The 26,382-nt window shown below is 34.7% G+C and overlaps 1 protein-coding gene across 12 annotated transcripts in view; it reads right to left on the bottom strand.

The window, feature by feature from the left end:
- CRPPA (CDP-L-ribitol pyrophosphorylase A) overlaps window positions 1-26,382 on the bottom strand; it is a 120,444-nt gene that overhangs the window by 37,501 nt on the left and 56,561 nt on the right. For 7 of the 12 annotated variants that reach the window (XR_003922619.2, XM_030008351.1, XM_030008356.1 and 4 more), the window contains exons 6-9: window positions 21,261-21,358; window positions 17,571-17,660; window positions 16,742-16,834; window positions 12,174-12,302 (exon numbers count right to left, since the gene is read on the bottom strand). Coding sequence is in view for 10 of the 12 variants with exons in the window: in XM_030008351.1 (XP_029864211.1) it covers window positions 12,174-12,302; window positions 16,742-16,834; window positions 17,571-17,660; window positions 21,261-21,358 (410 nt within the window). In the remaining 2 variants the exon portion in view is untranslated. Of the gene's footprint in view, window positions 1-3,921; window positions 3,938-5,014; window positions 5,024-10,850; window positions 10,923-11,135; window positions 11,210-12,173; window positions 12,303-13,789; window positions 14,052-16,741; window positions 16,835-17,570; window positions 17,661-21,260; window positions 21,359-26,382 lie in introns of those variants that run through there. The other 5 variants (XM_030008355.1, XM_030008353.1, XM_030008358.2 and 2 more) reach the window with 5 other exon arrangements.

Raw genomic sequence — 26,382 nt, 5'->3', positions numbered from 1 at the left:
AACAGAAGACAGAACAAATTGCAGATGAGGGGAAGAAAGAATAAGGAAATCAAATCAACACAAGAAGAAACAATGTTTTGTATTATACTTTGAATTCAGGATACAGATCCGTGACAGAATGGATCAAAGCTAAGGCAAAGAGCCTAGATTACATATACTGAATATAAAATGATGAAGGGACAGAAATGAAAACTACATAATGAAAAACTGAGGAAACTTGTTAAAAAGAAGGTAAATAAGCAGCTAAGAGAATTAAATCCTCCCAGGAAATATAGAAGCTCCTAAGGGTGCCCATATTGAAAGCACAAAGCCAATGGCTGCTGCCTTGGGGGGAAGGCTCGAGGAAGGGCAGAAAGAGAGTGGTATGGTTAAACAGCAGGATAAGGGAGATTGTAAGAACAAGAAAGCATCCTTCAAAAATATGGAGACATGCCCAGATAGAAAAAATAGAGGAGCATAAATTTTGGCATAGTAAACATGAAAGCACAGTAAGGCAAACAAAAAAAAGATTTTGAGGAACAACTAGCAAAAAGAATCAAACCCAATAATAAATCTTTCCTCATACACATCAGAAGCAGGAAGTCTGCCAGAGAGTCTGTAGGGCCAACTGATGATCAATGTGCACAGTGAGCACTCAGGAAAGACAGAGCTATTGCAGGGAAACTAAATTAATTCTTTGAATTGGTGTGGGGAAATTCATATGCTGGCTCCCCTCTTTGTTAACAGCCAAATAACCTGCAAAATTGCAGTTACTGTAGAAGAGGTATGGAAGAAATTAGAAAGAGGAATGTAACGAATCCTTAGGACTATATGGCATTCATCCAACAGTTCTGAAGCTCAGTTCCTAATGGTGGTGCATAATCTCTAGTTTAAAAATTGCCTTAGTAGGCATGACTGGGTGGTAGCAATTGCCAATTTAAAACAAGAAAAATCTGGAAAGATACAGAGAACTATGGTATAGAAAGCTGTAAGCCTGTATCGGGCAATTTAACAAAAAATGAAATACTGGAGAGTAGTAGCAGATGGCAAGTTAAAGATGATGGTAGAGTCAACCTGCCTTTCTTTTGAAGTTTTACTTTGCAGTCTTACTGGATTTCTTAAAAGGAGTGGGTGACAGTTGATTGAATGTACTGGGATTTCCAAGACTTTCAACAAAATTACTTGCCAAAAGTTTTTAAGTAAACTACGGTGCCATGATATAAGATGGAAGTCCTGACATGGATACATACTTGCTCAAAAGTCAGAGTGGAGAGGTAGGAGTAAATAGTCAGTTCTCAGAAAAGAACCCACATAGTTTAGCTGGGACCTGGTATAGGATCTACATTGTTCAACACATTCATAAACAAACTGGAAAAATGAGTAAGCAATAATATGAGTTTGTTTATGATACAAAGTTTATTAGTCTAGGGCTGACTGAAATGAAATGCAGAAAGACCATTATAAGCTGAGTAAATAGGCACTAAAATGATAAATTAAATTCAATATAGATGAATATAAAATAATGTATGTGTATTTTGCATTTTAAATGATGGGATCTCAGCAGACTATTATTACTCAGAAGCAAGATCTTATGATTAAGACACTATTTTGTGAAGAACCCTCTCTCTTTCTTTGCTTTCCAGTCTATGTAGTTGTTCGTTACAGGGTGCAGTGGATGCTGTAAGTTTACGTGGACCTCGGGGGACCAGACAAGAGCATGGAATAGAAATCTATTAAAGGCTAATAATTCCATAGAAAACAGCTCTGGCCCAGGAGATACTTAAGTTAACAATAACTGAGTACAGGGAGAGAATTAGGGGTGTCATATATGCTTTCCCTGATCTGATTCTTTTCTAGGCATTTCTTTACAGCTACTGCTGGACACAAGATAACGGCCTAGAGAAAATTCTGATCTGATCCATTATGGTCATCTTGGATGGTAATATCGCAGCATAATAAAGCCCACTCCAACAAAGAAACCCAAATCTGGGATGTATCAGAACAGGTACTTCCAGATGAGACGGGTAAGTGACATAGCCGTACAAATCTCAAAAAGGTCAAGTGCACAAAGGAGCTAATAGGATAGACAGGCTATGGCACAAAGGGAGGATGGAAGAGCTTGAATTCTTTATTCTATACAAATAAGTCTGAGAAGGATATGACTGCACTGTAAATGCAGAAAGAGATAAAACATAACTCGTTTTCCAGTAAGAATGAGGGATGCAGAAAAACTTAAGTCATTTTGGAAGAGCACTTGACTGATTAATGAAAAGAATGCAAGACTAGGAAGCAAGGGACTCAACTCACTGTCAGACACTCTCTTCCAGTTCTGTTTTCTTAATGCTACAGCTTTAGCAATTTTCAACTGCATTTTTGAATGTAACAAAGGTTATGTTAGTGGTGTTAGTCGTATTAAAAGAAGCGTTCTTAACTAGCTGCAGAAATAATAATGTGTGAAAAGGAAAGCTCTCACTCATCCTACTATGTAAGGATGCATCATCTTTCATTCAAAGAAAAATCCTACTGCAGTCAAGAAACACAGCTGTCATAATAGAAGAAAGTAAATGGGGGATGGATTTATTCACAGCTCTTAAAACACAGAATCTAAAAGAGAAGCAGTCTCATTTGAAGACAATAGAAAATACATGGTGGGAAAGACCTAGAGTAACAAAAGCAGGTTTATAATTTCCTGTTGTTCTATCAGTTATGCTGAGAAAACAATCTTTATTTTAAATAAACTACAAAAATTATTGATTTTCTGATATTTTCAATCAAAAATGTCTGTTATGTTTTATTTCTGTCTTCCCAAATACTTTTTAAAAGTTCATTGGGACCTTAAGGCTGTGCACAGGCTGGGGAGTAAAGAGCATTTTTCATTCTTGACATTGAAGGGCTTTTACCATGAAGTGTAATATCACATATTATTTTTATACACTGCAGCACTGGGTATGTTCCATAATGGATGACTTTCATATGAACAACCTGATATAAGCAACAAATAAGGTTTGGGGCTTAGTATCTCAAATCTGTACAGAAATCCCAAGCACTGCTTCCAACCCTTGTAAAGAAATCCCCCAAAGTCACCCTGGGGCTGGATTACTTGATTCCTGCTTGTAAATAGTGGGAGAGGGTGAAAGTGGAAATTAACACTCCCAATACAGATTTGATGGCCACTGCCTCCGCTGCACAAATTTTAGGAGCTACCATACCTTGAGGACTGCTGCAAAAGCTGCAGAATGTTTTCAGTTACTAGCAATGTACAGCTTGATGGGGATGTCTTCTTGTGTTTAAATGGCTGAAGATTTTTGTAGTTTTCCTGGTCAAATACAGTGATGAAAATGTGCTACAAACTGAGGAAGTTATTTGGTTGAAGGGTGAAGTTGTCACAGTAAAAAAAAGTTAAAGCACAACCAATATCTTTATCATTGGATACAAGTAAATTAATGGAGAAGAAATACTGATCTTTGCCTGTAGAAGCCCTGAATTCCACAGAAATGTTACATATCTTTGCCATATGATTAAATGCAAAACCTATACAGCAACAGAGAACACATCTTTCTGAGATGACTCTACAGTAAAATATTGATCAGCATCTGTATTACCAGCCAAGCTAGCATTGACTCTATAAAATCCTACTGCCAGAGTTGTTTAATACTTCAGCTATAAAACTAAAATTTGCATTGAAACTGGAAAAAGTTACTTGAAAAATTTCAGCCATATTTTTCACTGAAAAAGTGCATCCAAATACAAAAGATTAGGAAACTAACACAACAGCAACCTGGCAACATTTTCAAAATGTCTCTTAACCACCCATAACAATTTTAATAAGCTTGGTTTTTATTGTTGTTTTATGTATTCAGACCTAAGCCATAAAAACCATCTCTATATGGTTTGCATACATCTCTATATGTACTCATCTCTATAGGTGAGTATTTTGGTTACCTGCTAAATGATGCTTCTAGGGGATAGCATGGAAGCAAGGTGAGAAGACTAATTTTTGATGCCCAGCTTAGACAGTAAAAGAGTACAAGCGTTGCTTTAAGTTGAGAATTGCAGCACTAACAGTTCGAAAGTGCAACTCTCCGTAAACAGATACAATGGACTTCACAGGTTTCTGTTAGGCAAGCTAGCAGTGGAAAAAAGAAGTTAAAAGCAGTTTGCTTGCAAACAAAATTTCATCGTAAATGTTTATGTGTTTCCACTAAGAGATAGCAGGTCAACATCAAAGCTTTCATAAGGTGGAAAAAAAAGTCAGAATAATGCATACTAGCAGATTTGAAGATGAAACTCAGTTTTGATGCTCATAGTATTTGTTTTTGCAAATGGTTCCAATCCAATGTTTATTTCCTAACACATTAAAGTATCTAGCATAACTAATATATACACTCTTTTCTAAGTTGCTATATGGTATATTACATATTTTCCTTTCCTCTAGAGAGCTCAGCATTCCACCTTTTGAATCCACTTGTTCCCCCCAATTCCACTCCATACTATTAAGCTATTTTAGTGTAATACATTTTATACAATTAAAATATCCACAATAGAAACAACTGGCAACCTTTATTGTCTAATATTGGCAGACTGGCTGAACTGGGCTATAAATGCAAGGAAGTTTAAAGACCGTTTTATGAAGACAAGACTTTTAAGATAAGTCTACATGCCTTAATCATTTTGGCTGACAAAGTGATGGCAGAACTCTGATTTCTCCAATTATAAGTTCAATAGCTGAAGTAAGTCTAAAAAGGTTATGTGTAAAAGGCATAAAACGTTAATCTCATCATTTTCTGTGCAGCTTGTTAAACTCCTAGAAGCTGTAATAGCAGAGACAAATTGAGCAACTTCCTAACCTTTCTCTGATAAAAACCTATACAGTTATTTAATGAAAACCCCAAAGGTTACCAATTATTTTTCTAAAAAGCTCATCTTCCTCAGACTGGGAATTTGCTACTGCAGTGTGAAGTTAGCTTGTGGAAATGCTTCATTTGAGTGTCTTTAGTAAAGTTGCACAGTTGTAATAAATCCACTAATTTATTACCTGTTTTGGCTAGGAGAGGAGGAAGATTCAAAGGGAAACAAGGAAAGGCAAGGGAGAGAGAACAACAGAGAGAGAAAGCAAGAGAAAATGAGCAAGGAAATATAAAAGCATTTATGCATGCATTCAAGGTAGACACACTAAAACCCTGAAAAAAAGAATAACAATCACAATTTGTTGATCAATAAGATCCAGTATCAGGCTTCAGGATATCTACTAAAATCAGCAGCAGTACAGGCAAGTGGCTGTGCTTTCCACAATGCTACATGTTTCAAGCAAGACAGACTTCTAGGCTTGGTGTTAAATAATTTAACACTCAAATGTTTATGTCCCTTCCTGACTCAAAACTGTGCTGGCTTTGTCCGGGGTAGAGTTCATTTTCTTCATAGTAGCTGGTATGGGGCTATGTTTTGGATTTGTGCTGGAAACAGGGTTAACAACACAGGGATGTTTTCATTACTGCTGAGCAGTGCTTACACGGAGCCAAGGCCTTTTCTGCTTCTCACCCCACCCCACCAGCAAGAAGGCTGGGGGGGCACAAGAAGTTGGGAGGGGACACAGCCGCGACAGCTGACCCCAGCTGACTAAAGGATTATCCCAGACCATATGGTGTCATGCTCAGCACATAAAGCTGGGGGAAGAAGAAGGAAGGGGGGGACACCACGTTCGGAGTTATGGCATTTGTGTTCCCGAGTAACCATTACACGTGATGGGGCCCTGCTTTCCTGGCGATGGCTGAACACCTGCCTGCCGATGGGAAGCGGTGAATGAATTCCCTGTTTTACTTTGCTTGTGTGCACGGCTTTTGCTTTACCTATTAAACTGTCTTTATCTCAACCCACGAGTTTTCTCACTTTTACTCTTTTGATTCTCTCCCCCATCCTGACACGGGGGGAGTGAGTGAGCAGCTGTGTGGTGCTTAGTTGCTGGCTGGGGTTAAACCATGCCAAAAGTCTAAAGTTTAACCAATACTTTGGTAAACTTGTAATTAATATCTATCTTAATTGACTAATGTTCCAGAGAGGTGACGTTTTATAATTTCTTGCTTTGAATGGTACAAAAAAAGATGGAGAAGGTTGGTTTGGTTAAACAGATTTCACTTCAAAGTAAAACGCCACTTAGGTGGTTTATTATTTCTGTATGTATTACATAGCAGAAACAAATATTCACATACAGAAGTATTTCTTTGGAACTACTCAGCTTTCCATCTTTCAAACATTAAATTTGGAACTGATTTTCTGTAGGTAAGTAATATAAATATTTCATTGACAGAAATCTTAAGAGAACTCTCCATCAATTTTTATACTAACATGTAAAAATTATAGAAATATGTTGTGTTAACAGGCAGTTGTTACAAAGAGTATGACTAAATCTACATTTTAAAACTGTGCTATTTTCAGAAGTTCCTGTAAATGTGCTTTCATGTGAACAAGTCTGACAGACAAAAAATTCTGATGATCAAATCAACCAGATGGACCAATGTTTTTTCTCATACACTTTTTGAACAAAGCCTGTTAAGATTTCCACACATTCACACAGTAAAATACATGAATGAATGATGAGCTGTTGGAGATTTTAAAAAAAAATCAAAGACAAAATTATCAAGGTGAGTCAGAAAGTTATCTGTAACTGTTTGTGTGTGTGAAAATACTGATCGGCCACAATGATTCTTCCCCATGAAAGTATCATCTTTTTCACCAAAGCAAATTAATCTGCTTCAAATAATCTCCATCCGATTGCAAAATTCAAACATAAAGATAAGCTAAATATTGCTGAAATTACTGAAGATCTGAAAATTGATATATGCAAAATATCACCTATAAACTTTTTATTCCATAAATTCTATTACCAACTTTGGAGGGCATTAAAAGGTGATATGACCCATTCAGAATATTTTCCTTTATGAGCAATCTTACTGTTTTTGTGTGAGCCATTCCCAAGGGAAAAGGATAGTTTTATGTTTGATTTCTTGAGTATCATTCATAGAGCCCCCAGTTCTGTATCTTTTATTTACTGAAAATTCCATCAAGAGTGACTTGTAGTTTTATTTTAAATTCAGTGTCTGTAAATCTTTTTCATCATGTCAGTTCTACCTATTGCAAAATACATAGTCGTGACTGATCTCAGACAGTAGTAATAATTAATTATTAAGGACTAAATCATGTCCAGCCTCCATAAATATCAATCTCTAGTTTTACTGGTGAAGGACTTGCTAGGCCTTTGTATTAATATACTTACAGATGCTGATTTCTATGAGGTTACTAATGTAAAAAGTTTCAAAGTGGATTTGGTTTCCCTCTCTGTTCCACACTCTGTGCAAGCAAGATCACTCTGGCTCATCACTCATTTGCCCAATTTTCCTTGATGAAAGAGTGAATAGTCTGTAGGATCATGCTACTTAATAGTTGAGTTTCTGCCTTTTGAAAATACTAAACAGTAATTACTTGGCCTTAAGGACTTCTATGAATAGATGTAGGCTTCCATATTCATTACAATCCATTATGTCATTGCAGCTGAAATAAAAAAAGTGTCATCTTGAGAAGAGAGAGGTCTCCAGGCAGCATCCCAATCATTCTAATCAGACTGCAATCATTTGACCAATTCTACACTGATTATTAAATGAATTAAGAAGCACGCAGGGGTCATTTAGGGCATGGCTCATTTGTTTTCAACAAGTTATCAAACTTTTAGTTTGTGATTTTACTTCATTTGCCCTTCAGGCTCATTATCTCAATACTCAATTATCTCACCTTGTGCTTTGCCACTTGGATGATGCCCTTTAGGGCTGTAATCCCTGTTTTGAGAACCACTGCCTTAATGTCTGCACATAATACTATTTTTAAGGAATCTTTGATGAAAAAGAAACTGTAAACGCTTACCTTTTTAGTTTACCAAACCAGACAGAAAACACATTTAGCACTCTAAGTATTTCTTGAGCCATCAAGTACACTGTAGACAGGCCTCTTGTATTCAAAAAGTCTTAAAGACTACAATAAATGTCCAGTATGTTTGCATAAGAAATCACCCACACTTCAGTTTCCTTTTAGTTTCAAGCAGCTTCGTAACGATTATTCTATTGCATCATTTGTCTCTTTTTAGGTATGGACTGTGATTTTTCTGGCTGTCAGTGAATAGGTCCTTAATCAAATAGAGGTTTCAGAGGCAAAAGTATTTGGGGCCACCTTGCCCCAGGCAAGCCTTAGCATGTATTTGCTGTTCTGACCCAACATTCTGTCAGTGCCTCTCTGAAGTAGGGTTATTTAAAATTAATGTAGTTCTATAACTAAGATATATTAGTATTACTTTCATATTTTAAAGCTTTCTGTGGCTTCCTATGTCCATCCATGCAGGCTTTATTTTGGATGATAACTGTTCCTTTTTATTCTCTGTGAAAAGTAACAAAGTTATTACCGAAACTTTTAGACCAAGATTTTATTATTGCAACCTTCACAAGCTTCTGAATTTGCACTCACATATTATCAAATGCTGCTTATATTTTCTTTTTATGTGTGTTCACTATTTTTTTCTAATTCAGTCATAAGACATTATTATTTTAAAAGGGAGAATAGCAGTAAATAGAAAAAATAGTATTTTTTTAAAACATTACTGTCATATTCAAGTATAAAACCATTAAATACTTAGGATATGTTTAAAGATAATAATGCATGTGTTTGTGAGATCAAGGCCCAAGTTCAGTATTATTGCAGCATTGCTCAGAACACAGATCAACAAATAACTACCACATGCAACTAAGCTTCCGTCCCAAGTCTTATAGTTTGAATGACATAAACCAGTGCTTTCAAGATTAATGTATTTCCAGCCCTGCATGGATGCAATGTCTTGACATTACCTTCTGTATTCTTTGGCTTCTTAGCAATTCTTAACACCTCTTTTAAGTAAAACTTTATTTAAGAGTAACTTGGCTTCTTTTTACAGCTTTTCCTCCTAATATTCAGAATTGGCTGTTCTGCATTATACCCTACTAGACTAACTACTATTAAAAAAAATTCTTATTCTGACACATAGTAATACCATACCAGTCATTGCTATTTTCAAGGTAAAGTACTCATTAAATCAAAACAGTTGGAATTCTACTAACATTGTCATCAACATATGCCAGTTATATCTTCCATAAAAAATGGATTTTCATCCCTATTTTTAATTCACCTTGCTTATCAGCTATTTCCTTCAACTCATCTGAAAAACCCCCAAAAGCTAACACTACAAGTTCAGACTCTGGAATTTACTAAATACCCTTTTCCCCTCTGTATTTTGAATATGAAAAACCATTTCTAACATTGCAGAACTGTTTTAGAGAAGAACTGTCTTTAAAAATATTTTCATAAGTGACATTTAAATAAACAGTACTTTCAGGATGCAAACTAGAGCTGTTATGAAGTGGATCCAATCTTTGTATCGATATCAGTAATTCGGCATTCAATGCATAATGTTTATGAGAGAAGTAACTGTTTGTGTACAAGCCACAAACATGCACTTATTTTGAGCAAATGGAAGGTACAAAGCAGGGAATTTATAAAGCACATTAAAGCCAAAGCACATTAAAGCCTTTTCCTTTAATTTTCCTGACTAGCTTCTTGGAGTATCACCTATTCATAGAAGTACTTGATATCTTTTTCTAAATACCAAATAAACACTGCATTTAAGAAATTAAAATGAAGACTTATACTTTTTCTTAGGCCTTCATATCTCCTTCAATACTGTCAAAAATGTACTCCTAGGTTTCAAAAGCATTTCACTTTCATTTCCAAAACATAAAAACCCAATTATATATCTCAGAAAATATTTATTTCATCAAATTTACTTTTCTAATGCAGAATCTTAAAGAGTGCCCCCATATTCTTTTATATCAACATAACGTCATACCCACTTAATCATACAACCCTTCTAAATGTAAAATAATTTCACCTCAGTATTACCATGGTCATGTGTCTCAAAAAATTATTCATCCCTTACATTTTATCCCTGGTTTTGAATTAGTTAAAGTGTGTATATCAACCATGCATGTCTGGTAGTGATGATATAACCTGTCAGCTAGAGGGAAGCTCCATGCAGTAATCTGTCATCACTTTTTTTGAAATAAACTATAGCTTTCAGGGACTTCTGGAAAGCGGATACTGATAGAAGTTATTGTGACAACAGGCTGAGTATCCTGCATTACAGCAGCAGGTGCTTTTTTGTGTTTCCACTACCTTTGGACCCCCCATCATGCCAGTATGAAACTTACCCTTCCATCCTCAAGCATGCAATTCACCTATGGATTCACCTATTAGCTAATGGGTTGTACTAAAAGTAAAATACCTTAGTGACTCTTAAGTCATGCTTTGGAATTAAAAAAACAAACACACAAAAAAAACCCCCTGTTTTAAAGATGTCCATTCACTTAACAAATTGCTTTTGTTCACAGTGCTCCCTTCTCACTCTCCCCCAGACCAGCAATAAAGTTTGGGTTATGTCATTTCTAGATTCATATGTCAAGTCTTTCCACAGGTCTTCACCTAGAAACAATTCTGTTCTTTGTAGATCTGCAGCCAAAAGAAAACTTGACACATGTATCACATATATACACATGATCTGTATAACCTATTTGTTACTCATCTATCAAAACACTAACAAGCAGGAACTCAGGACTATATCCCCGTCTTTGTGAGCAGGACATGTTTTAAAGCCATTTTAAAACAAGATAGCTAGTGGTAGTTTACTTACTTTGCAACGTGTTTTACTCTATATAATACTTTTTCCAAGCTAATAAATGATGACTCTGCCTACAGTGATCTTACATAATCATTCTAACTTTTTATTTTCAAAAAATGGAGGCAACTTTCTGCTGTAATTCTCTTACCACCAAGGATCAAGAATTTCCATTCAGATGTCATATTGTTGTTATACATGACTGTTATTGATAAAAAAGCTTTGGTGCCATGGTCATAAAAATCCACTGAAGATTATAGAAGTTTTTCCTTTTTTCCAGTCAGCGTTACTAACTGTTGTTATCCACATATATATATTTCCATTTACATATAAAATCATATACACACCCAATGAAGTTTAAAAGGAAAAAAATGTACTTACACTAAAGCAATACTTGCAATGTTACTTTTTACCATGATAAGGTGCCTCTTAGAGCTAAGTTTCAACAGTTATTCAAATTATTTTTACCAAGAGAAGCCAGAATTCACCCTGGAAAAAATGGGGTTTGATAGTACCAGAAAGAAGATTGAAAATAGTTGTATGCCCTTGTGTGTTCTACAAACAAGAGACAAACTAATGTCATATAATAGCATTATTCATATTCTTTTGGCATTAGAGGTCTGTAAAAACATTAACTGATAGGTATTGATACTCATAGCTCTTAATAAAACCATAGAATTTGGAGGGAAAACAAAGTCTTTGGTATACTAGACAAAGATATATAACTATAGTCATGTTTAATCAATTATATATAAACCCAAAAAACCTAACTCAACCTTAAAAAATTAGTTGAGATTACATTTATTCTTCTTTATTAAAATTTCCGTTGAATAACTTACTTCTTCCTTCACTGTTGACTAAGTTAAGAAGCTGCAAAGACTACATCTGCACTGGAGGCAAGGCAGCCCACTTTTCTGGTTGGCACAACACGTTTCCCAGGCAAAATGGTTTATTTTAAGTAGCTTTTGTGAGTACAAAGGATGCTGGAGGGCTAACCCTTTTTGCCCCCAGCTGAGGCAATTTGCAGCTATTGCAGACATGGACACTTGTTTCAACACTTATATGTCATGCCCTTTCTGTCACCTGAATACCAAACACTATTTTGATGAGGAATGTAAAATTCTGCAGAACCACTGATCAAATGCACTTTTATTATTTTTTACTTTTTCAATGCTGCAAAAAGCAAGTTTCAAAGCAGAAAAGCAAAAAGAAGGGCCCTGACATTTTTGTATGCTTCTAAAAAATCTTTACCATTTATTCCTCTCTAATCACAATGCTTACATTTTTGCCTATAACTACAGGCTCTTCTGAATTTTGAACAAGAACAGGCAAGAATCTTCCCCAAAAATATTTTCATGTCATATTTATTTCCTTTTGATTTTGTTTTAAATGAAGATTCTATCATTAATCATATAAATCAGAGATAATTTGCATGTAGAAAAAGAATACATACCTTATATTGGATAAGGAGACCATAAACAAAAATATTTTTTTTTTTCACTTCCCTTGCAAATTTCTTGATCCTAGTTAGTTCTTCCATCCCAATGCTGAAAGAAATATTTTCTGAAATATCCAAGTGCACCTGCAGAGGAACAAACAAGAAAAAAACAAACAAAAAAAATTTCTGCTTTTTCCATAGTATGTTATTCTAGACTTCCAGCTTTTAGTATCTCATTTTTATATGTTAAGAGCACATAAAAATACAGGCTAACAAAGGTTTTTCTTAGTTAGTTTCTATTACTATTGAATTCCACTACTTATATAGTTAGTGACATGAAAATTATTTCTTTTCAAAGCACAGTGAAACCAATACACCAGAAGACATCGGAACACAATGTTCTAACTGCATATTAAAAATATTTAATTAAATCAGAAAAAAACCAACCTTCTTTTCTAAGCTCTAACTTTCACAGATTTCTTTCTTTTACTATCAGGATACTAGAGAAATACAGGTGTTTTTCTTAAGCATCTTAAATGTTTTCAAAATGGAACTGTATTATTTAAAGTTTTAATTTGAATTTACCACCTTTTCAGTATAGCATATTAGTTGCCTAAATTAGATTAATTTCAAGATAACACTTCAAGTTTAAAAAGCAGAAACTACTACAAAAGAACGTAGGGATATGACTATCCTGAGCTCTTGGGCCGGGAAAGGCAGGTCTCATATCCAGCAGGGATGCTGCACAAACATGGTGGGTCTTACAGGACCTGAACTGGTATCTCCAGGGATGTATCAACTAGCTCAACCCTTTCCCAAGGCTTACGTGTTCCACAGTTTAATCAGCTTACTTTACAAAGTTTCTATTAACTGTAGAAATCAAAATTAAGGATGATGATTTCTACATATAAAGTTTCAGCACCAATTAATATCAGAAATACTTTTCCCCTTAAAAGAAAGAGAAAATATTTTTCTGGCTGAATGATTCCATTGATATAAAACTTATCTGTAAGTACTACAGAGGGGCAGGAGTATAGAGGTAGCCCCAGAGATCTGTGCTTGGGAAAATTATTTCAAGTTCCCTTTGTACCTTATCTTCAATTTATCCTGACAGATAATAGGTTTTTACTCATTTTCCCTTGCAACACTTTTAAAAAAGCTGTTAACTGTCTAAGTGCATATTCACCAGGAGCAAAGCTGTTGTCTTCTACTACACAGGCAGAGATTAATTTTCAAACACTCACTATTTTGTTATTTTTTTACCCAAAACAAGGCAAAGTACTGCTCATTTACAGCTATTTACAGGAAATTTTAAAACCTATTATTTTGAGAGAACACAGCCAAACACCTATTTACCATTAAACTGTTCCACAGCTTTAAAAAGGGATTTTTCTCAAACTTAATTTTGTACTGAAATGCAAATAATGGCAAATACAGAGCTGAAGTACTAACATTCCTTTCTTTCTAACCCTAAGGAATAACAACAAAATAAAAATCATATCTATTCATAGCATCTACAAACGTGAACATGTATTACTCAGAAAAGTAATGGCAGTTTAAGAATATGATTCTTCTGGTTATAGCAGATAGGATATTGTTTTGATGCAGACAAATAATTGCATGAAGTTTACCTCTGTGCTTCCTACTTCTCCTGTAACATTAATCTTTCCATTTCTGCTATGTCCAGATACAGTAGTCCAATTGCTGCTTCAGCTTACAGATGCCACAAAAAAATCCAGTCAGGCACCAGGATAAAGGACAGACTTGGAAATCTGTGGCAATTTATAGGCAGGAATATGGACAGAAGTCTTCATGTCCAGTGCAAACTCATCCTTTTACTGGGATAATTCTCCCCAGGCTAGTTAAACAGACAATCTGGCTCAATAATAACACCTGTCATTTTTTCAAATAAAGATGCTGAATATCGGAAGCAAAAAATAAAACTGACTCTCTTAGTTATCAGATTGTTACAAAAAATTTACACGTGTCCTGAAATGAAAGAATAGACAAGAACTTTCCAATTACAAAAAAGTCTACATTAGACTGTTCTTGATTATGAGGTTAGAATGGAAGCAGTTAGCTGCTCTCCTCATTTACCCTTTCAATTCTTCACTATCAGGAATAGTTTTACTTTTGAGAGTAGAAAATAATAATGTTTCCCGTACAGCTAGTACCTAAAACCTGTGCATTTAAATACCATCATATTGCTTAAAATTCTGAGTCACATGTGCCCTTTTACATCAAAAGGAAGTATCTTACAGGACTCTTCACCAACAATGCATTCAGGTTTTTTGTTAAATGAAGTATATAGTGAAGAATAAAGCTGAGGAAAATCCCACTCATAAGCCTTAGTGAGGAGGACACCTAACACCAAATTTAATTAAAGACTGCTGAAGGAAGTTTCCATCCCCCAGCCATACCATCTGTAATGAGTTTTAGGGATCAGAAGTTTAAAGGACTTATATAGTTCCCACTGATTAATATGAGACAATGATTTGTTTAGCTAATTCTTTAGTCATTTAAAACATACTTTCCAGCCCTTCTATTTTTCCTTCTTGTATTTCTAAAAGATGGTGTGGTAACTCTATAAAATTTGAAAGTGAAGCATAAAATGCCTTTTTATAGTTAGGGTACTTCATTTTTTTAAAGATACTTTTAACAAATATATGCATATCTGTTTTTTAAAGGTTAGCAGCTGCTTCAACCTAGTTATAAGATTTTTCTCCCACTGTCTAGTTTTAGGAAATTTCAAGTAGTTGTCAGGAACAACAGATGGATCTGGAGTACAGTAAAGGGATTCAATGTATCATTTTCTCCTGAGGCTATTTTAAAAGTTGTCCACCCAAATAATTTATGCATGCTGCAGGCTGCTCAAGCAAGTACACTTTCATTAAAAATGGTGCTGGATTCTACAATGACTTCAAGATCTAGTATCTTAGGGGCAAAACCTAAATTTCATGGTGAGCTTGTATAAGGATTATTTGCATTCATACCTATTTCTCAGGAAATATTACATCCAGAATATTTATAGCTACAATTATTAAAGCAAAGCTCTCACATTCCATGTGTCACACTAAAAAAATTACTTAATTCGAAGTCCAGAGTAGAGATTAGCTATGAATCGGGAAAAAAATAAGCATGCTTTTAACACCATAGTATTACCTAGTTGATTAACAATTCCAACTTTATCTGCACACCCCCAAAATTTAACACAGACAGAAATGGTTTTTTATATTCTTGATAAAGGACTACTGAAAACATTCTCAGTCTAAAAAAGAGCATTCTGCACATCCAGTAGCCTTGTAAATGGGCAACAGACTTGGAGGTGTGCCATTGCTCTGATTATCAAAGGCAGAAATAATTTATCTTTGACAATTCAGTAAAATTAAAGCCCCACTCTGAACTTCCTCAGAAACAAGGTCAAGAAAAAAAGGTGGTCTAGAAATAAAGTGCTAATATTGATGTTCATAGAATCACAGTAGCTTACTCACAGACAACAGCAGACAATAGGTGAGGATATAACTTTTTTCATCTGTAAAAGTAATTGATCTTCACGATATCTCATTTATTTGTTAGATCAGTAATGAAATTCCATCACTTGGATTTCAGATTAAGCCTAAAACTGAGAAGCAAGTGCTCAGTTTTACCTCCAGATCACTAGACTATACACTTCAGAAACTATTCAGGCCCCATGTAAAATAACTATTTATTCCTTTTTCAAGAGCTTCATATACGGAATTATATTTTAAAATCACAACACATTATCTTGTGCTATTGCTGGAGAGTATAATAAATGTAGTCCAGAGGCACAGTCCTTGTGATATATGGCATTAATGACACTCATTCCACCCAATACTTCTCATCCCTACCTATTAAGCTAGAAAACATAATGACAGAATTAATTGGATCTGGTTACACTGCACAGAGACTTTCAAATCTACTCCTTTTTAACAGTCTGAGTAAATAAAAGTCATGTACACCTTCAGTTGTCGTCCACATCAACTGTTAAATTATTCTGGCAGCAATAGTCAAATAATGAGAATTTCAGCCAAAAATATACTTTAAAACTTTTGCCACATACCAGAACAGATTTTTCAGTCTTACAACATCTCAATAAGTAAAGTATGTATTAAAGTTATTTTGCAAAGTACTTCAAAGTTAGTTTTTAATGCTTGGACCAGAAAAGCAATAATAATTTTAAAACTTTGAATAAACCACACAGCATAGAAAAAAATAAAGCCACTTAAATCTGTTTCAACTGAGCATTCAAGAAGGGTACATCATTTGCAGCATCTCCAGCAGAGATGGAGTACAACAGCAAAGCAGGAGTTAACAGTTCAATATGACTAGCCACAATGAATCCTTCACAGAAATACATAACTAATAAATTGTCATTTGCTAGTGTTGGTTTATTTCCTGACAGCATGTAGTACATTTGCTGAAGTGCAAATGATGCTCTTTACAGTCCAATTTACTGTTCAAATTTACAATTTTATTCAGAGCTAGCAGCAGTTTAAATCTAGTCTAACATTTAAAAATAATTCATTATATGCCTTTTACAGTAACTTACAGGAATTACCTACCAAAATAAGGACAACTGGATATAACAGAGGAATATTTGATTTTTCCAACATATCTACTAGTTGCTGGGTTTCTTGAATGGCATACTTGTTACCCTAAATGAAAATAAATGTTTAGAATTACTGAAAACGTCAAGCAATGATTTCATAAAAATGGAATTCAAAGAGCTGTTCTTTACCAAAAAAAGATACATCACTTTTTTGGTTTGGGGGTTTTTTCTTTGGTTGGTTGGTTAGTTTTAATATATTAGTAATGCTTTTGTCTGGTAAAGTTATAGCTGTTTGAAAAAGATTGAGATTAATAATATTACCCTTAAGAAATATATATATATATATAATGTTATATATATATATAACAAGTTTAAGGATCTTGACTGGTCTCAGGTATGGTTCATCTAAAACCTTCCTGTTCCCATACAGGGACCCAAATACACATTGCATGGCATGCATGTGTCCAAAATGGGAAACGCTAATTTAGACCAAGGTAGCAATGCACAGTTAGATGACTACACATATGACATACCTCTTCTTGAGACAATTCACTTCAATACAATATCTATGAAAGGAAATTTTAAACTACTTTCAGTTGCACCCCTCTTGTGCAAGAATTCATGGCTAGTTTAACAACATACTGATGGAAGTGCAGAACCAGGAGAGAAAGAACAGACCAGTATCTCAAAGTTCTAGTTTGGTGCTCATCAGAAACACCAAACATTGGAATGGATACAGCATTATAGAAATAACAAGCAACTTATTATTCGAATATGTAATTTATTTACCATTACTAGTAATTTCAAGTGCAAAAGTAAAAGGATGCATCCTTACTACTTACTTTTACGCAAACAAAATTGTAGCACTGTCCTGAAAAGATGTTTTGTAGATAGCTATCATTTTTGCTTAGAGATATTGATATAGCTTCAACCTGATTAGAAAAAAGAAATGTTACTATGTCACAAATTTGACTTCAGCTTTAACTATCTGCTAAAGCTTCCACCACTATGGCAGAGTTTGTTCATTTAAATGATTTAAAATTGGCATTTGTTACTTCCATTATGAGAATTAAAAATTGATCAAATTTTTAGGTGACTCAACAGTGAAGTATGCAGTGCAACACGCTGCAGTTTTCTGCAAGTTTTTGCTGAAGCACACTGTTAGAGGGAGCCATTCCAGAAACAGCCCTGCAAGTATCAGACACTACCGCTGATGCCTGGGTTAGGATGTTCAACTGTTCCCAGAGATGAAAACACTGTTCAAAGGATCAAGATGATCTAATGACTTTAGACCTCTGAGAAAGTCTCTATAATATTCAAATATTTTGTCTTCATGCAACTAAAAATAAAATAAATTCAGAAGTACTTATGAAAGACCAGGTACACAGGTATTCTAGGATTCTGCATACAACAAGACTCATTTAGAATTTCTCCTGAAAATAATTTCCTCAATGAATACTTTAAAATACTACCTTAATCGCAGACATACTTATTTTGCAACCTTTAACTATAACACCAGCTAAGAAATGATCTTATCCTAATTAAAATAAAAAGTAGATTCTACTACATTATCAGCTTCAGGATTGCCTTAAGTAAAAGAGCAAACCAGGCAGTAGAAGGGGAATTTGTTCCCTAAGAGAAGATAACACTTTGAAGCCAATAAAAAACCCATGAAAATAAGGCAAAAAAATCTTCATGTTGCTTCTATTAAACCAGCAAATCTCACTGTTCCACTGCTCATATGAGCTTTATTTCTGCCCAGAAGACATTACGTGTAGCAGCAAACAACAGAAGCAATACACTGCTGTGTTCCCTTGAAATGTCACTTAATCCACAATCCAACAGAAGTACCAAATACAACATCTAAAAAGGCTTTGTGCTGTTATCTAAAGCTGTATTTGTTTATTTTTTTTAATACTTGGGGAGCTAACTTGTTTGCAAAGGAAGGTGGTTTGAAACCCAAAAGTTGGTATTTATGCACTGAAGATTTTAGAAACATTTTGGGCTGAAAATTTGGTAACACAGCCCCATACAGTTGACATTTAATATTTTAAAGAGATTTAAAACAAAAAATCAAAGAAGGCAAGAATTACTTGAAATATTTTTAAAATGCAATACTCCAAGGCTCTCCTGGCTTGAACTTCTGCAGAAGTAAAATTAGAAATCCCCAGTACCTTTACAACCTTGCACATACTTAGATGAATAGCAGCACACTGCATGCCAGAGTCTTTTCAGAAGGTAAATAGAACATGACTCAAGGGAGAAGGCCTACTTTTTTTTTTTCCTTGAGATATTACAATACATGATGCTTAAGTATTCCTGAGCTTTTAAAACTTAATTAGGTGTATCAGAGTTTTGATTTAACTTGAACAGTTTGATAAAGCAGTACACTGAGCCTTTGTTTTATAGTCATATTATCCAACAAGAATTAAATCAGATTTCCCTCTTGGAAAAGTAAGCACAGCTGCCTAACTAGAAGCTTCAATACATCATCAATTAGCTAAAATTAATTCTTATTCTATTTGGCATGTTAGTGTCCTATGCAATTTTTCAATGATTTTTTTAAAATTTTTTAATTTTTAATTAAAATTAGTATTAATCAAAGTTATCAGCTACTTGAGAGAGCAAAATTTACCTAAAAATACCACCTCAGTAAAAAGTGTTTGTCAGATAATGTTTCAGTGTTTAAATAGAAAAAAGTATATGGATTTGCTTAATCACTTCTGGTCATTGTAGCAATTGTTATTCAGCTAGTGTAGAGAAGCAGAGATGGTAAGTTTTTATGAACATGAAGATAGGAAATAAATATGTTTAATCTAAGGGTTCATAAAATGAATGACTAAGGATGTTTCAAGGAATAATACAAGACAGGGATCTTGATGGAGTTCTTTGGCAGGTGTCACTTTGCAGGAATGTTTTGAAAGTGTTGAAGAGAAATTTAACAATCAACTTCATTATGAGGAAAGACAACATGGATCAAAAAAGAGAAGAACAGTGCTAGAAATCATCAACTAAATAAACTGGTTTAATAGAGCCATCAGAAAAATTCAGTCCCATATCAGTAGGAATCCCTTAAATTTATGCCCTCATTACCTTGTTTGTGGTCATTTTATGTGTGTTTTACTCAAATGCACTGTAGGTTCAGGTGCCTGACCAACCCAACAATTAACTGGTTTTGCAATGAAAATTTGGAAACCTGTTGTAAATTTTAACTAGTTTTGGTGCCAGTCTGATTTGAGGTTGCTAAGTTTGGAGTCACAGTGCTGGCTGATCAAACATAATGCATTCTTTGACTTTTACTACTGTCTTGGAAGTATTTCTCATGGTATGATTAAAGTGGTTATATGCAAATATATTATATAGATATAGTTAAGTCAGCACTTAAAGTAGCACTTTTTTTCTATTATAGGTAAGTGATGTATGTCTTCCTAGTAATTGCAGAATAGTTTAAATGGAGAGAAAAAAGGAAAAATAGCAATGGGTCCGGTATCAGTGAAATGGAAACATACTTCTGCTCCATTATACAGCCGTTCAGTCAAGAAAAGACCTTATTCAACTCTGCTAATGTTTTGCACTTTTAAATGTAGACATTTAATAGATATAAAGCATGATTTTCCATGCTAAATACAATTCTTTCCAAACAAAAACTCTAAGTACAATGTCAAATGACATTTCTAGATATAAAATAGCAATCCAGTTTGCTACAGAAGAACATCCTACTATTAACTAAGCACACAATGCAGAAGATCAACAGACATGAATAAAACCATTATAGAAGTAACACTATGCAAATCACGAAAACTGTGTTTTTGAACAGCTATTCCCCGTCTGCTTCTCTGGGTAATAGAAACATGTGATATCATCACATAAGAAATAATTAAGAATCACCCCAAGATCAGTCAAGATTTAAGCAAATACCAAATATTAATCACCTTTGGGAAAATGAAGATATGTGATAGTTCTATTAGTAGGAATAATGAAAAAGGAAAAGATAGTTAAATGCCAGTAGAAAATTTCATCAATACCCTACAGCAAAGGCTTCAATGAGCATTCACTATGAGTGAAACGTACACTTATCTTTGCAAAAAGGCTGATTAATTTGACTTTGTATTCACAGTTCTGCAGGAATACAACTTACTCTTTAACTGGTTCAGACTTTAATTCAGACTTCAATTCAGACTTCAAAGTAACAAAAGCATATCCTCTGTAACATATTTGTAACAACTTGGGCTTACTGAATTCATAAAATCTAAAGAAAATGGCCTCTCTGTTGTCTGGATCCAATTTCTCCTCTAATCTAATATATACATTTTAAGAGGATCTGTAAGATCTCCCTCTATAGCATAATTGGGCAGAAGATGCTTCTTTCTTGGTAACTTCCACACCTGGTGTTAATTCCTTGTAATTAATACTACAGTGACAGAGAAGGTCTCAGTTTCTGTATTCACATTATTTAGACCATTTCTTATGAGTTGTGACAACCAGAAACATTAAATTAATTGTACTGTTTACAGCCATAGAGTTGTACTTACTTTTATTTGGCTTTTCAGACATTCATGAAGGAGAAAACCTACTTGTGCAACAGCTTCCTTCACATCGGTAATAACACAAACTTGTTGTGATAGGTTGTCTGTGATCAAGAAAAAGACCTTAGTATTTCATGCAAAGATAAATCAATCAAAATTACTATCTGCTAAACATTACCTTCAATCCATATACTGCTGTATTTTGAGAACCTTTTCAACAGCTGTAAGTTTAATTTTAAGATGACTTATTTCAAGGCACAGTTAATATAACTACATAATTTATATAACATACATGTCAAATATAAAATTCATATTATATTTTATATGATTTTGTACAACATGAAAACATCACATAAGGCCTGTCCCCAAAGCCCATTTAAATAAGGGACTTCTATGAAAAGGTATTTGTTCAGGTCCACATTATTGACACTAGATGACAACCAAGAATGTAACATTTTGAAAACTTCATACCACTTATCACTTCAACAGATCACTAAATGCAGTGTCAGCAATATTGAGAAAAGCAAAAAAACCCAGGAGATAGCATAAATCCTCTTCCCAACAATATATACTACATAATAGCCAAAACCAAAAAAAAAAAGTATTGAAGATACTGTTCAGGGGGACAGCAGATATAACTGTTCACCTCAATATCAAAAAAGTTGCAGAGTCAGTGACATAGATCTTGGCCTGGGGAACTTCTTAGATCTTTTACTGGTGGGGGAAAAAATATAATATTTTGTTAATACCAAGAACAATAGTTTCAAATTATTGCCTGATCTGCTCCATAAAGCAAGTATTTCAGAAAGTTAGTATTTTCTCACGTTCTTGACTACAGTTTCAAGATTCAGTGAGCATTTTCCTTTCTTTAAGCAAACAAATCAAAATAATTCAAGTCTGAAACTCTCACTTCTAATTCAGGATTTTATCCTTTAGATGCTGAATTAATATGCAGACCAAGCCAAAAGTTTGCAATGTCTTTGGGGTAGGCCTTCTATAAGCAGCTAGAAAATTCATAAACGTAAAGACAATTATGTTTAAAGCAGACTTCAATGAAACTTCAGGAACAGAAATATACAAAATACAACTACAAAATAAATTAGTAGTGAAAGACAAAAGAAATTATAAAATTATGGTCTAACTGCTCTTCAAACAAGTCTGAATATAAAGATACATATTTGTTGCACGTGGAAAGTTTTTTGTAATTACATACCACACAATAAGTTCAATCAGATGCATTACTTAAGTAAACATCTCGCTTTCTGTTGTAAGCTCAAAGACTTCTTTACAAAAATAGACATACAGACCTGAAAATTAATTTTAAAGCTGCTGCAGAGTTAGCATTATTGGAAAGTGACTTGTGATTTTTAAACAATTTTTTGTCAGCAGGAAAAGTGAATTAACCACTGAGGATCCCAAAAGATAATTACAATGATTTTATGAATCATGGTCATTTATTATGTTCAATATTTATAACGTGACAACGAAAATAGTGGTAGCAACTGGCTTTGTATTAAGTTAGCAAGAATGGGGAGGGGGTAAGAAAGAGGGAGAACAATAAACATCTGCTTATAAATCATCACAAACAGATGAAAGAGAGAATTAAAAAAATGCATGGCCAGTTCTCACAGGACTGGAAATCATGGGATACCACAACTGTGGGAGAAATTATCTTCCCATAGATTCACTGGGCAAAAAAATATACTGAGCACGCATCAAAGTTGGCTTCTACTTAATACAGAATAACTTTACAGTTTAAAAAAGGGGTCAATGGGAAACCATATTGAATTAATTTCTTATCAGCAGAAAGAAACCGGTGGGTAGATTGAAATCAGAACAAGAGCCACTTGAATTTAGTACTGTACACGGAATGCAGATATACTGCAGATATAAAATAGATATACATAACAAACCAGACTGGCATATCAGATTTCAATAACTCAGATCCTATTGAACTAAGTAATTTAATGAAGAAGGTCAGATTGGAGCTATTACAAAAATCCACATGTGGAAGAAGGCTGTGGAATCCAAAAAGGCACCATAACTTATGCTCAGACAGTTCTTTTTAAAAAGAAGGCAGTTATCAACAAGTGTCAAAAGTAACCTCACAAGAGGCTGCTCAAAGACTGCAACTATAAAAGCCCATCTCACTCCTCTCCCGAGTCCCCTTAAACCTCTGACTTCCTGTAATGTAGATGAGAAAGGAGAGACAACTGCCAAAAAAGCGACTAAGATTTGCAGGTTGAATTTAATAAAGAAGAAAGCAAAATTGAATGAAATGTGAAAAAGTGTATTTTTAATCTGGAGGAAGAACTTAAATGTTATAGGGGGAAAGTCTATTAATAAAGTATGAAAAAATTAAAGTAATGATAATATACACATTGATAAGATGCTACATGCTCTTAAATGATCAAGAAAAATGAATAAAGGAAGTCTGGGAAATTCATCATTTATAAAATCATCATAGCAAAGCAACAGTTCTGTTCTAGTTGAGGTTGAAAACTCAATTTCCATTTAAATCCCAACTGTTTCAAGTGGTCAAAAAGATCTGTACGTTGATTTAGACAGTCTGCACCTTTGTTGTATTGTGGGAAGGAAGGCTGAGTGGAGCCCTCCGCCCCGAAACTGCCTGTGTCCCACCTCTGGTAAGCTGATGGAGCTCTCTGTCACTCAGCATAATCACACTGAACCCAGCGAGCGCAGCTGGAGCACTGGCTCATAACTCCACGGATTTCATGAGTTCCGCTGACTGCCAGTAAAGCTAATCACGTGCAGCATTTCATTCCTGGCTTTCAGAAGTCTGTCTGGGTGAACAAAACAGTCATTCTGGAAAGCCATGTCATGGCCATGTCACAAAGAATTTTAATAATCAACGAACAGAATTTTGGTTTTCATCAGACCGCTGGATAATTCAGGCTGGAAGGGACCTCAGGAGGTCTCTAGTGCAAACTCCTGCTCAAAGCAGGGTCACTCATGAGGTCAGGCCTGGTTGCTCAGCCCCTTACCCCCCTGGCACTTGAAAACCTTTCAGGATGGAGTCTGCACAACTTCTCCAGGCAACATTTTCACTGCTTGATTGTCCTCATGGTGAAAGAGTTTTTCCTTTTATTAAGTTAGAACTTCCCTCGGTTCAATTTTTGTCCGTTACCTCTTGTCTTCCCGCTATGCACCACTGTTCTACTTTCCTACTTTCATTCCATACCTTCCTTTTTATCTGCCCAACCTTTTATTTTTTTTAATCTCGCTATTGCATTATCTATCAAAATCTCTCTCTTGCTTTGGCTTCCTCTTCCTCTACTTACTTTAAACTTCTTATTTCCCTGGAAACCTCCTCTTCCCAATGCACATCTCCCATTTACTCTCGGCTTCTTTCCAGCTGTACCTGATTATGGAGTAACCCTCCCCATACTGCATCACATTTAACAACCACTCAAAGCATATTTTTTGCATAAAATTAAGAATAGTTAAAACTTTACACTGCCAAATTCTGTTAGGTTAAACACTCAATTTCTCTATCAGGAAAGGGGGAGGAATTTTCTTCATTAAAGATAAATTTGATACAGGATTTCAGAATTTGTTCCATTAAACCTTCTCTCTCTCCAGCAGAAAACTTAATTTTCAATTTTTCTGTGCCGTTCTTTGATATCCTGAAAGCTTTAGATCACATTATTATTCAGTAACACCTGTTACCGTCTTTATCGTACGATCTCACCCAAAATTATAAATTAAAATGTGCACATGTTTATGGAACTACCCTAGTTAGATAATGTTTTAAGTGTACTCTAACAAATGACTTAGAAGTTTACCCTGAAAAGCATGCCACAAACAAGCAGCAATTAAAATAATACTTTGTTTGAATAAAGATCATAAATATCATATCCTAGGGAATTAATACCATAAGAATAAAAATGCATCTGAATGGTAAATAGGTTTTAGCCTACAGACATAATTTTTTTCTCTTAATTGCACATTTATGTGTATACATACACTTGTTTTTGTAAACATATGTTCATACCATGCAATTCTTGGTCTGTCATTACAATTCCTACTCTTTTGGAAGCACACCCTATTCATCAAAATACTTTTGAAGTTCGCAGTAAATTCAAAATAGTAAATTAATTTATCATAATTCCATTTTCACTTTCTACATAGCAATGGCTTGACTGGTCTGGAAATTCAGTATGATTCTCCCTGGCATTTTTAGTATCTCATAACAGAGATGTTTCTACCACTATAAACACAAGAAAAATGAAATAAGTACTGTCAAGGATTTAGTTCATTCATGCCCAACAGAATGAGTTGAAATTGTTATTCATATAACATAGGTAACGAAAAATATCTAACAATTCTTTGTTTACCCATTCCACATTTCTCAGTAGCCACAAAAACCAAAAGCTAAACTTGACACTGTCCCTACCAGTACTAGTATACAAAGAAGAGAGGAAGATTTTGTGGAAGAAGACAAGGAAGAGGGTTGTTTTCACCTGACAAGAACTATTCCGAGGAGCACCTCCCCACCTGCCAGGCTATTTCTTTGTCTCACAGCAGAGAACAGCCACTGGTTAATGAGCGTGCCCATGAAAATGCAGCCCACCTTGAGTAAGAGATCTGTCCTTTGATAAACAAGGCTTATATCAGGTTTGGGTTTTTTTTTAATAAAAAGTCATGTGGGTTCTTCATATAACACAAAACATAGTATGTAGCTCCCAACAGTCATAAACAGTTTGAAGGCATTACGATATTTTTCTTGGCACTTGCAAAACATAATTGTATCTACATCATCAGATACTTATTTAGCCAAATGTGAGGGCAAAATATCCAATCTGCAAGTGCATGCTCTTGTGAAAAAGTCATTGCAGAAGAAGGGCCCTTAAGAAAAGAAAAAGGAGGTGGAGCGAGAGTCAAACTCTAAGTTGCAAACTTCTACTGAGAAACACCATTTAAAGTTTACATGTTGGAACTAGAGTTCAAAGATACCTACCCTGAGGGCAGTAGTCCTAATGGAAATTTTTTAGGATGTTTTGTATTAGCCTGATCTTAACTACATTTCTCGATGAGTCACCCTTATTGTAAGATGATGTTTTCTTACTTCAAGACTATTAAAAATAGGCGTGTGCCACCTTGTCTG

The sequence above is a fragment of the Aquila chrysaetos genome, chromosome 3 (genome assembly GCF_900496995.4).
Source record: "Aquila chrysaetos chrysaetos chromosome 3, bAquChr1.4, whole genome shotgun sequence".
Classification (NCBI taxonomy): Eukaryota; Metazoa; Chordata; class Aves; order Accipitriformes; family Accipitridae; genus Aquila; species Aquila chrysaetos.
This window is presented reverse-complemented; position numbering and strand designations above follow the sequence as displayed.